Source organism: Mytilus californianus, unplaced genomic scaffold (assembly GCF_021869535.1).
Source record: "Mytilus californianus isolate M0D057914Y unplaced genomic scaffold, xbMytCali1.0.p SCAF_5, whole genome shotgun sequence".
NCBI classification, from domain to species: Eukaryota; Metazoa; Mollusca; class Bivalvia; order Mytilida; family Mytilidae; genus Mytilus; species Mytilus californianus.
In genome coordinates this window covers 29,379,567-29,393,193 of record NW_026262701.1, presented here as the reverse complement: position 1 = coordinate 29,393,193, position 13,627 = coordinate 29,379,567, and the positions used below count along the sequence as shown (strand labels likewise).

Here is a 13,627-nt window from a genome sequence, read left to right as displayed (position 1 = left end):
CAGTTAGTCATAATTAAATACCATGGTTCACATTGTTTTAAGAATCTAAAATGTGTCATTTTTCAACGAAACACTTGAACTTTTACTATCTATGGAAAAAAAAAATATTAAAGGAATTTTTTCTTCGTTAATCCAACAGAGAGAGATGTGTTTCTTTCTTTTCAGAATTCTGAGAGTAAATTGATATTATTCAACCTGCAAATTTGAACCTTACTATTTCACATATTTTGAGTTATTCATTTTCTGTATAATTCTTCTTTTACTAAAATCCATGATTTTGAAATTTCCTTTTTATATATATATATAATGCAGACCTGCCAACTATCCCGATTTATGGGAGATCATATCCCGCATGAGAGGTGGTGACCTGAATTTTGAAATTCTTTATCATATAAACTGAAGACCTCAAAACAGACATTCAAATGAGTTAAAAGGGTATTTAACCACATAAATAATCATTCAAACAATATAGAAGTAGATTAAGAACACATATGACAATTATATAAGAGGAGCATAAGGTCCACTTGCACTTAAATTCCCCCATGGAGATTTTGAAAAATTGGCAGGTATGATAATGTTGAAAATTTTCTGAAGTTTGTTTTTGATTACAGGAAGCCTTGTCAACATTTGAACAAGTACTGACTCTACTGAGAAATGATGTCTTTGTTTCAGACCAAGTACAAACAGTTGTGAGTAAATTTATTATCAAATCACACCATACAACTTTAATTTATGAATAACCAACAAGACATCTTTGAAGAATTATTTTACTTGATAACTTTTTATTCATTCTGGTTTTAAGCCCTTATAGAGTTATCACATTTATTATCTCTGCATGCATGTTAAAAAGACTTATTTTACAGTTTGAAGTGATATCAGCTTTTTTAGAATTTTACTAGATGTACCTGCTTATTTAATTTAAGATGGATATACATAAAGATATATTATACCACTCCATATATAAAATATTTCTCTCTGAAGAACTTTACATTTTCAATATTACAAACACAAGGCTTTCCAACTGGTTTTAATTTTCTTAATTATAATTTGAGAGTAGAGTGATGTGGCATTGAACTACAAGTAGTGGCAGAATAGGTTTCTTTAATGATTTTTGGAATACAAAGAGTAGCTGGGACAATTTTTCTGGTGCTCATTTAAATATGTGTGTATTTTTCTGTTCATCATTCAAAGTGACATCAAATTAAATATAGAATGACAGGCATGTGACAGGAAAATTTGAGGTCATAGTTGAAGGTCTACTAAGATGAGTAGAGAACAAGCAAACAAATGGTTGATTATTAAGAAATAAACAACTAGCTGGGTAAAGTTGTAATTAACTGGGAAAGAGAAAAAAGAGAAAACATATTTTGAATTGTCTTTTTAAGAAAATATAAGTAACAAATTTTGCAATAAAAATGGAATTATTTGAATCTGGAATAATTTTGAATTCTGGAAAATTGATAAGAAATGTATAATGAAATCTACCCCAACATAGGAGGGTTAGCCATATATGTGCATGGCTAAGGGGGGTTCAGTTAGTTCAGTGAAAGTAATATGAACCCTCAGTAATTGGGTTAGTTTTCGTCATAAATCTCTTATCAATTTTCCAGAATTCAAAATTATTCCCAATTCAAATAATCCTTTGTTAATAGTAATATTAAAACACAAAGCCTTTTTCCCTTCAAAAAAGATATTTATACAGATCTATTCCTGTAGCATATAATTATAATGTTTTGTTATCATTTACATATTTACTGTTGAAAAAAGTTGTGACTTACTTGTTAATTTCAAAAAGGTTATTATCTTGTCTTATTGATAAAAAAAATATAGATATCTTATGTTTGTTTGTTTTTTAGATCTTACCAATAGAATTATTGGATGACTATGCAGCAGAAGGCTTCTTAAATGTCAGTTTGTTTATACTGAAAGTAAGTATAGAGAGTACACATAAACTTAAATGTCAGTTTGTTCATACTGAAAGTAAGTATGAAGAGTACACATGAATTTTAATGTGTGTTTATACTGAAAGTAAGTAGAGTGAGTACCAGTACACATGTACTTAGCTTTGGTTTGTTTATACGGAAAGTAAATGGGTCTAGGACAAAAGCCTTCTGGACAAAAAACCTTGTTGACAAATGCCAGTTGTTAATAATTACATACATTTTTTAAACTAATGCAATATATAATTCTAGGAGTTTAAGCTTTTTCCATAAAATGAAAAAGAATATTAGACTTGAAGTATAACAATCTATTCATTAAGCATTATTAAAATAATAATTAAAATTGACAACAACACTTCAAAAGATCTGCAATTTTATTATCTATGTCTACATGTTTCGCCTGCAAGGCAGGCTTCATCAGGACAATTTTTATACAGAATTTAATCCCTGAAGTACTCAAAGTGGTGCATGAAATTTGACGTCGTCATGGTGAGAGAAACAATGAAAAGTGAAAGTAGCAATACAGAGTTATAAATAGATAAGATAAATATAGAAAATTAAAGTTTGTTTACAATGTAACTTGAGTTTGTTTTACTATTATATGATACATGAAATTGTTCTAATGGCTTGGTATCTAATTGGACGAACTTCCCATGGTTCCTACCACTTCGCAAGGCTTCTCTTCCAACCTGGCCATTGTTGGAGGTTACTACTTCCTGGCGCGTCGGCAACACATAGGAAGATTATGGTCGCCGCTATGTAATAGATAATAAAATTGCAGATCTTTTGAAGTGTTGTTGTCAATTTTAATTATTATTTAAGGATTGCATTCATTTGCATGATTTGACAACCCGGCATACCAAGGTATCCACTTCAGGGACTCTACCAAAACGATTTCACAGGCGTTGGTTCACCACACGGAATTTAATTTATTATTTAATCGTGAACCCCTGCATCCGAAAGGAACCGCCTTGCTACACGCGCCAATCTACAGGCCACCAGCATATACATGGACCAAGGAATATTCCATACTTGCGACGAAATAACAACTGAACCAAGATGACCAAGAAATCCGATACCACCTTAACATATATATATAACTGTTAGCAGAAAAAACGTACCACGGGCGCCGATCTTAAATGAACTAGGAATTCACAACCATGCTATTAAACAGAACAACTACTGCAGACGATCCAAAAATTATAGAGAGTCACCAAATAATTAACAAGGGAACATTTTTTGACAATTTTATTTTACATAGCGGCGACCATAATCTTCCTATGTGTTGCCGACGCGCCAGGAAGTAGTAACCTCCAACAATGGCCAGGTTGGAAGAGAAGCCTTGCGAAGTGGTAGGAACCATGGGAAGTTCGTCCAATTAGATACCAAGCCATTAGAACAATTTCATGTATCATATAATAGTAAAACAAACTCAAGTTACATTGTAAACAAACTTTAATTTTCTATATTTATCTTATCTATTTATAACTCTGTATTGCTACTTTCACTTTTCATTGTTTCTCTCACCATGACGACGTCAAATTTCATGCACCACTTTGAGTACTTCAGGGATTAAATTCTGTATAAAAATTGTCCTGATGAAGCCTGCCTTGCAGGCGAAACATGTAGACATAGATAATAAAATTGCAGATCTTTTGAAGTGTTGTTGTCAATTTTAATTATTATTTAAGGATTGCATTCATTTGCATGATTTGACAACCCGGCATACCAAGGTATCCACTTCAGGGACTCTACCAAAACGATTTCACAGGCGTTGGTTCACCACACGGAATTTAAATTATTAAAATAAGTTTGGCAACAATTTAAGAATTGAAAACAACAAACAATGTATTTGAAAGTTTAAACAAAATATGGAAAGATCACATGCATAGTTGAGACTGAATCAATATATGTGGATGTTGTATGCAAGAGCACAGAGATAGTCCAGGAGATGACTTTAGTGTCAGACAAACAATTGAAATATTTAAGGAAATGAATCCTGATTGTATACACAAACTTACTAAATGAACAGGGAAACAAAAGAATGCTTGTTGTTATGTCTTGAATATAGAACATTTCCTTTTTAAAGTGCAATTATTAAGACAGTTACACTCATCTTACATGGGAGACCCACACATTTTGCATGTCAAAGGGCACTAAAATGTATCTGTAACTATGACATATAGAAAGTTTACATTGCCTGACATTGCAGTCATAAAAATTTGAGTACTCAGACTTAGAATACAACCAATCAAAATACTGGATTTGCTGTTTAGAGCACACATTTTGTAATCGAGTATTGAATATTATATAGGACCGAGAGCCCGGATATCTACAAGTTAGACCAGAAATAGTAAAAAAATTCATTAAGTTCGTAACTATAAGCATTTTTGCTTGGACTGTGGTTAACCTCTGTACATTTTTTCTTGCAGGTTTTGCCATTGAAGGTACTTTTACCAAGATGGCCTCAATATATATCAACATTCCTCTTATATCTATCTCATCAGGCCTCCACAGTCAGGCAGGCAGCCAGTAATATATTCAAATATCTAGGTAAGTGTGGCAACCTACCAATCAAAGCATCTTTTGAATTTTTTTTTTCTATTTCAATTAGTGACTTGCCTGCATTGTACATATACTGCCAATTTAGATTTATACGGAACATGAAAATAATCCAGATATAATATTTTGCAGTTGCCAAGAGTAGTCATTGTGTTGTGTTAGTAAAACTGGTTCTTCAGTGTTTGATCCAGGACTGGGAACCAGACATAACCCACCTGACAATACCACATGATCATCACCATAGTATGTTATCTCAGGGATCCAGGATACCTTCTGTAAACTCTGCAAATGGTGAGTTGACTGCCATTTAAAAAAAAGACCACTTAATAAAGTCTTTTTTACCATTTCTGTCTTACTTTGCATGTAGTTCAATTCATTCGCATGTACCAACAACATCAAAAGACAAAAAAACTCAAACAAGCAAACAAGGGAACACAACATATATTAACTTTGTGATCTTATGATGTCTTGTGCAAAAAAATCTGTAGAATAAATTGTTTCTACTTTATATTAATCATTTTATTCTTGTTATTAAAGGTTGAAAAGTGATCAACTCTTCTATATTTTTTTTTTAATTGTAATTTCATGTTACATGTTATAGATAGTAATGAAAATATACTATGAATTGATCAGGATACATTGTACATGTGTTTAGGGTTAAATACTGTAAAAGTCATTGGAAGGTAACATGTTTTTTTTACATATTGATAAATTTCTTGTGTATATTTTAGGTTTATCCTTATTACAAGCATGGGAAAGTAGAGAAGGGAGGCTTTTTGCTTATGAACTGATTTTGAAATATCTGTTGAAAAACCATTGGCTTTATACATTTGGTCCTGCAGGTGCTAGTTATATTGAAAAGTATCAAACTACAGAGACAGAGGCTGATGGGTAACTTTAAATTTTACATCACATATTGTGAAATGTAGAAGATTTCCATTGAAGATTTATAAAACATAAAATGAATGACAAGAATAACCAAAAATATCCAACAGTGCAATAGACCACATTAACTATCAACATATAATCCAAAACAAATGTATGTACAAAAAAGACGAACGACAAAACAACAAACCATACATGTTTCATATAATTTTGACAGGCACAAAATGTGGTGGAGTTGTATGTACACATAAACCTCGCCTGTGTGTTTATCGAAGTGAACACACACAAAAAAAACTGCACAGTCACCAACAGGATAACTATTTATTTGATCAAGGAAATATAAACTACCTTTATTTTTTTTATTTCTTGAGTTTTTCACTCAATCTGAAATTACTAATATTCTTTCATATTAGCACTAAGACACCTATAGATACAGTGAATATTAAGATCAAGTGCAAAGTTTTCAAGTCTTTGATATCAATTTTCATGTTGTTTGTTTACTATCCCATGGACTAAGCTCATCTAGCCTCATGCACATGCCCCTTTTTATGCCCCTTTTTTTCCAATCCATGTTAAGTCATACAAATGGGAAAAGAGCAACCATTCACCACAGTACAAATAAAAAAAAAAAACAATTAAAAATATTTTTTGCATCAGAAGCTCTTTTCTGGATTAATCTTCATCAGGACTGCTCAAGCCTAAACATTTAAAAGCCAGGGATGTATAAACATGTAGAAAAGTTAGGAGCTATATGACCTAAATGGAAATATCAGACACTTCTGATAAGATCTTTTGTAACTCAGACAAGCCTCAACAGATACTTAGGAAATTCCTAGTTTCACAATCCTGCCAATTATCTCTAATAGATGATCAGTTGTAACAAGAATAGGCACTGTATTAATACTTCTTTAATATAAGTGATTGAATAAAAAGAATGTCTGTTTTGCAATTTAAATGAGTTTTATTATGATGCTGGAGTAACTTTTAAACTTTCCATTTCTAGTAGAGGTGATGGTATAACAGGTAATGGATCACATATGCTATATAAGTCACACACCATTGATGCTGGACAAGAGGTAAGTTTCTACTCTTTACTAATGTGCATCGTAAATCAGATTAGTTATTATACATAACTATATTATATTATGATTGAGGTCAAATAGAATTAATAGATTTGTCTTTCAATGTCTTATTACTTTGTGGGGTTTCAGTGGCAGAGTTGTATAAGTATTTCATCTACAGTGATCAGTGATCACAAGCGTGTCAACAGTGAGGTTGCGAGTTCAAACCCTGCTAGTGGCAAGGTATGTTGGGCTCCAATCATAATTGACTAGGATTGCCATTTTTCATGCAGAAGGGGGTCATGGTTCTCTCCAGGCACTCTGGCTTCATCCATCAATAGAAACAAGTCACCATGAAATAGCAAAAAAGGCTTAAAGTGGCGCTAAACAATCAGTCTTATAACTTTGTTGATTTAATTAATGAACTGAAACCTAATAGACTTAATTGATGGGTGGTTTTGTCTGTTTTTTTTTAGAAACCAGGTGAAACCATTTACATTTTGGACTAATTGGATATTCTTTCATAGGAACATTGTTTTATGTAAACCAGTAATGGTTTTTTCTTTTTCACTTGAAATCATAGTTATTAATATCCCAAGCACATATAGGTAAATATATGCCTCTCATATTAGCTATATACTTATGTATTGGACACCATATAGCACCAAGTTCTGTGTTTTAAGATACCGTCTGCTATTTTGTCAACTGTAGAGTTCAAATGATCCCAGTACAAATTAGACACAGAAAGAAATAATACATTTTATCTGTTTATATTTTGTAAGTTTCATTGTTATAAAGTGTATTGAAAAAAAAAGTTGAATTTTGTGAGAATGTTTTCAGTGCATTTCGAGGAAACTTCAGTATTCTAAATCAGAAAAATCTATGTTTGTAAGTATAGTCAACACCTACATTTAGCTCCCGCTGTTTTTACTTTCACCTCTTTGCACTGTATTATTTATTTTGTGGACAGTATATTGTATCAACAGAAGGGTGATACATGATTACTATATAAAAATTTTAGTTTTGATTGATTAACGTCATCAGTTAACTGACTGTACGGTAACATACTCTATATCATATTTACTCTTAATAATTAATATGGTTCTTAAAAATTCATTTGTGTGTTTGGTTATGGAAAACCTAAAGTTAATCCCAGAAAACTACAGAAGTTATGTTATTACAGTTAATAAACAGCTATACCTCAATTTTATGTATATAGAAGAAACTTGACATAAATAACTTTAAAACAGATGTAAATCAGGTTAAAGTTGTTGGTCAAGGTCGTGTACCATGAAGTTGTGGACATATAATGTTGAAACATAGTACACATATTCATAATAATGTGATTTTTAAAAAAATGTATGTAAAATTAGGATTTTGATTTAAATTTAACAGTTACTGAACATGGAACATTTAAATTTGTGGTTAAGTTAGTTTACCATGGAGTGGTCATATCAACTTGAAACTTACGAAATGAACTATTAAAAAAATATATGTCAAATTGAGGTTTTGACCCAGATTTCATTTCACTAAACATGGAAATTGGAGAGTGAGAGTAGGACACAGTGTCCCATAGACAAATATTCTTGTTATTCAATATTTGAAATGACAAATTAAAAATTCCAAATTGTCATAGTTATTTCTTGAAATTCATGTGAAAAATACATTTAACATACTTCAAATGGCACATTTAAATGTTTTTCTATGTTGTATTCTAGATTCAGTTTGTTGAGAATAAAAATTTTACTTGTTTTAGGAAGTTAAAATCATATCTGGTGACAAAAGAATTACAATCCATAGATTTACACATTATTTAATAAAGTTTGCACTTTCCATGCAATGATGTCTCAAAAGTAGTTAGATAATGTATTGTACTTGTGTTATATAATGGTGACTGAGATTACATTTTTTATGTCCAGCAATTTTGATTATACAGATTTATTATATTAAGAAGCCCTCTTCTTAAGCTTCTGTTTTCGGCAATATTTACTGCTGACATGTGACAATATGTCACTCTATTGATTCTTAGAGATTGCTTGTTTCTGGTTTGATATTTCTCTGATAGCCTCTTTGGAATTCTTTGAGTACATACATGCTGTGGCAAGGCTATTAATCCTATTAGAACAGATTCTCAAATTTTGGCTTGTTTATAGAATGAGGTTTTTTGGAATGCTTTAAATACATGCATGCTGTTTTTCAGTCCTTTGAGAATAGACTCTCAGATTTTGGCTTGTTTACAGAATGATGTTTTTGGTATGCTTTGAATACATTCATGCAGTGGCAAGGCTGTTAATCCTTTGAGAACAGGCTCTCAGATTTTGGCTTGTGTGTATATAACAGAGAAGAAAATGATGATATTACTACTCTCAGCTATGGTTTTATCTTGGAATTTGATTTCTTCTGTCTGTGTATTTACCTTAAGCATTAAAGTAAATTGATTTTCTTATATTTAATTTTAGTTCAATGAACAGTAAAAGGACAACATAGTAGATTTTTGTAAGATTTTTGCATTTAACTTGGGGAAGATGAAAGTTAATTAAAAATTAAAAAAATTATTTAACTGCTTCTCCTGTAAGTATAATTGAATAAAAACTTTAAAAAATTGATGCATATTTGCACATAATATCAGTGAAAATGTGTACATCCCTCACTACTAACACTTTTTAGCATGATATATTCATTAAAAACTGCTGTAGTGACCGTGTGATTATTTTAAATCAATTAAAGGGAAAATTCTTAAGTAACAACATATGAATTTTTAAGAAAAATATATGGATTGTTTATAGGAAAAGATGAGTAAGGATATTTTGGGATGATTTGTTTGCTTTCTATACAAATGTGCATTTATTTTAAGAATGTGTTTTCAGCCATATTTCAGATAACAAAAGAGATGCATGCACTATTTTTTATATTTTAGTTATGTTTAAATTATGTGAAAAATCTTATTAAAATCTAAGACATCACTTTACACAGATTGTTTTCACATTACAAATTATTGTTTGTAGTTAGAAATAGACATTTTGATTTTCACTTTTTATTAAATTTAAGTGAATATACTTAGTTGAATTATTCCTGAATATAAATTTGGTTTAAAATAAAGGTCAATTCCAAGAAATGATGACATATATCAGTATTAAAAACAGTCCTCCTCTTAGTAAAAAAACTTGTGATAAGTGTTTAAAATGTTTATTTCATAGAGATGTAGGGTAAATGGAACTCACAAATGTAGGCTGTTCCTGTCATAGGTTTTATTATTGTTCTTTGTTAGAAATTTTTCTTTTTACAAATATGTATTCATATGTTATTATGAAAGAAAACTTTACCAAAGACAGTTTCTAAAATAATGTTTCCACTCTTCAACCGTTATATTATATAAAGACCACATGGATTTGAAATGTGTATCTATTGGTTGCCTTCAGCTGTTGTCTGCCCTATGGTCGGGTTGTTGTCTCTTTGACACATTCCCCATTTCCATTCTCAATTTTATCTATAAAGACTCATCAGTGATGCTCAAATCAAAAAAGTTAAAAGGAACTCACAAATGCAGTCTGTCCCGGTCACATGTTTAATTTACTCTTCTTTGATTAGAGTTGTTAGAAATTTTTATTTTTATACATTTACTTTAATGGAAGTCAACTTAGATGAAGACAGTTCCTAAAATGCTTCCACTCTTTAACTGTATTATTATGTGAAAACCCCATGGATTTAAAATGTGTATCTAAAAATAATGAGTATCTGTTTATATACTACTAACAGCATAAACGGAGACTGAGTTTGAGACAGGTAACACGACCATGCATGGATGTTTCTGGCATGTAGAAATAAAGAAAAAAGAAGGCTTCAATCTACACTTGTCAATATCTCCTCAAAGTGTCTTTCAAGCATAAACCATTCATGTTGTAACCAATTTTGTCACAAGGGTCTAATCCCCTTTTTTGCAGAAGTTCTATGGTTCTTACAGGGCACTAGACTTCCACATCAATAAAACTGGCTGCTACAAGATAGCCAAGAGTGCTGAAAGCGGCATTAAACACCAATAATCAAATACTTATCTGATACATTTTTTTTTCAGTTGGAAGTCAGTATATAAAGATAAATTTTTTCTTGATAAGATTTGATATCCTAAATATTCTTAAAACTTTAAAACTTCTATAAGAACTAAACAGAATGGACCACTTGCAAGAAATTTGGTAGATACATGAATGGTTTATGCTGCATGCTTCATTGCAATCAAAAGGATATCTTACATTCAGTTATGTACACTATATTTGTACTATTCTTAATACAATTATTTGATAATGTCAATAGCTGTAAAACAAACTTGGGTGTTAATGTCAGTAGCTGTCAAATCAGACTTGGTTGGTAAGGCAAAAATAAAATTAAGATGTGTTTTCTGCCTCCCTACCTACCCTAAATTTTCATGCCTGTTATATACATTTTTCCCCGATACATTTTATGAAAATCTTTGGTAAGCACCATTTAAGTGCAAGAGATTTTTTGTTAAGCACTGTAAGTCCGGAACTTTTCCCTATATAGTCTATGTAAAATATATTATTTTAAATCTTTTTACCTACAAACATTAGCTACCTATCTAAAAATAAGGAGATGTGTTATGATTGCGAATGAGACAACTATCCACCAAAGTTCAAATGAAGTGGATATAAGCAATAAAAGGCAACCTTATTTTTTTTTTTTTTTTTTGCCATGAGGCAGGGAACAAGTGTTTATTATGTTTTTCGGTCTGTGCGTCGTTCATCCGTTCGTTCGTCCGTCTGTCCCGCTTCAGGTTAAAGTTTTTGGTCAAGGTAGTTTTTGATGAAGTTGAAGTCCAATCAACTTGAAACTTAGTACACATGTTCCCTACGATATGATCTTTCTAATTTTAATGCCAAATTAGAGTTTTGACCCCAATTTCACGGTCCACTGAACATAGAAAATGATAGTGCGAGTGGTTCATCTGTGTACTATGGACACATTCTTGTTTGGGTCTAATTTCAATGGCTGAAAAAACAAACTAAAAAGTGTATGATAATTCTACTTTTCTAGTTATCTAAATTAGTATAAAACCATAGATTTTTCCTGGAAGAATTATTTCAATTTTAATCTTACTGTAAGAAACTACAAAACACTTAAAATTGCATATGTAATTGAAACCGGGCAAACCTGTCTTAACCATGAAATTGATGCCATTAAAAATTTGTTATATCACCCAATATAAGAAGAGCTGTTACAATCAATATTGCAATGAATTGCTACTGCAGATATGTATCCAATTTGAATCTAGTTTGAAGCATTTTCAATCACCACCTTGTGTTCCAATGGCAAATATTTGCCTCACTGCATTGACTTGCTGCTTTATTGTGCTGTATAGATGATAAGTAAATAAACATAATTATTTTTACTTTCTGAGAATATTTCCTATTTTGTTGGATTCTTGTGAAATAGTAACTTGCTTAGTATATTCCTTATCCATTTGAAAAGATGTGTATTAACTTGTGCCTGGAATTTATAGTACATTTGGAACTTCTCTAATTTTACAATTTTAAGATATAAAAAAGACCAATGTACATCTCTAGAAATTGACAGAAGAATGAGGTCAAATAAAGATAGTAATACATATAATGCTTGTGTTCCCCTTTTATCTGTAATCTTTAACATTTTGCATGGCAAATTTGTGATTCGCCCTACATTACAAATGTTTGTCGTATTTAAAAAATATGGCCTGGAAATCAACTCAAATATTGCAACAGGAACCATACATTTTGAAATGTTCTTTAATATAAATTGCCATATATTTTTTTCTGTGTAGTGTTTAGGGGACTATTATTTGCCCTTTTGTTATTTTGGGGTTCGAAAAAAGATATGTCATGCATCAACCCTGTACCTGAACATACAAATGCTTTTTCCTTATTGTGATTATAGAATAAATAATATTTTTTTCAGTATGGATCCCAGCATCAGAATGGTACAGTGGATAGGTCTCGCAAGTAAGTCATATCAGTAGACAGATACTGGGGGTTTGGATAGAGGATGTAATTGTCACTATTTATTAGACAGTAGAGAGCACAGTTATGAAAATAAGGAGATATTGTATGATTGCCAATGAGACAAATACCCACTAGAGACCAAAGGCCGAGGATGTAAACAGTTTTTTTTAGGGTGTGTGTGTATCTTAGCATCACAAAGGAACATTTGAGAGTTCACGGTGATTTGAATACACAAACAATTGAGGTTTTAGAATGAAAAGTTTTCTTGTCAGTAAGTAACAACTAAACAGCAGAAAACATGAAAAGGCTTTTGTTTATGAACATTGAAAAAAGTGCAGAAATTGCTGCTAATCATATCAATATTGACAGACAAAAAATAAAGTAAATGACCTTTGGAAACGACAAGTTATAAATTATTCTATCTGAGATGACCAGTGTTCTTTTAACTTAAACCTTTTTTTTTTTTTCTTCTTTGTAGACATACTCATTCCCTGTCTGAGGGTCTAGAATCTCCTTATAATCTTAATGGGTCCAGTATTCCTGTGGAATCCTCTTGTAATCATGGGTCAGAGGAAGTGTTTCATCATGGACCAAGTCAGTTTGATACAACATACTCAATACTGATGCAAATACAGGTGCTAGAAAGATCAAATAAAAAGGTAAAATACAGGTGCTAGAAAGATCAAATAAAAAGGTAAAATACAGGTGCTAGAAAGATTAAATAAAAAGGTAAAATACAGGTGCTGGAAGATCAAATAAAAAGGTAAAACACAGGTGCTAGAAATATCATATAAAAAGGTAAAATACAGGTGCTAGAAAGATCAAATAAAAGGTAAAATACAGGTGCTAGAAAGATCAAATAAAAAGGTAAAATACAGGTGCTAGAAAGATCAAATAAAAAGGTAAAATACAGGTGCTAGAAAGATCAAATAAAAAGGTAAAATACAGGTGCTAGAAATATCATATAAAAAGGTAAAATACAGGTGCTAGAAAGATCATATAAAAAGGTAAAATACAGGTGCTAGAAAGATCAAATAAAAGGTAAAATACAGGTGCTAGAAAGATCATATAAAAAGGTAAAATACAGGTGCTAGAAAGATCAAATAAAAAGGTAAAATACAGGTGCTAGAAATATCATATAAAAAGGTAAAATACAGGTGCTAGAAAGATCAAATAAAAAGGTAAAATACAG

General features: G+C 31.2%; 1 protein-coding gene across 1 annotated transcript in view; it reads left to right on the top strand.

Moving 5' to 3' along the window:
- Window positions 1–13,627, top strand: part of LOC127702573 (uncharacterized) — a 46,222-nt gene that overhangs the window by 14,148 nt on the left and 18,447 nt on the right. Inside the window, exons 9-16 of the mRNA XM_052206826.1 lie at window positions 612–689; window positions 1,857–1,928; window positions 4,373–4,493; window positions 4,635–4,793; window positions 5,234–5,393; window positions 6,391–6,463; window positions 12,392–12,435; window positions 12,914–13,094. Coding sequence (XP_052062786.1) covers window positions 612–689; window positions 1,857–1,928; window positions 4,373–4,493; window positions 4,635–4,793; window positions 5,234–5,393; window positions 6,391–6,463; window positions 12,392–12,435; window positions 12,914–13,094 — 888 coding nt within the window. The remainder of the gene's footprint in view (window positions 1–611; window positions 690–1,856; window positions 1,929–4,372; window positions 4,494–4,634; window positions 4,794–5,233; window positions 5,394–6,390; window positions 6,464–12,391; window positions 12,436–12,913; window positions 13,095–13,627) is intronic.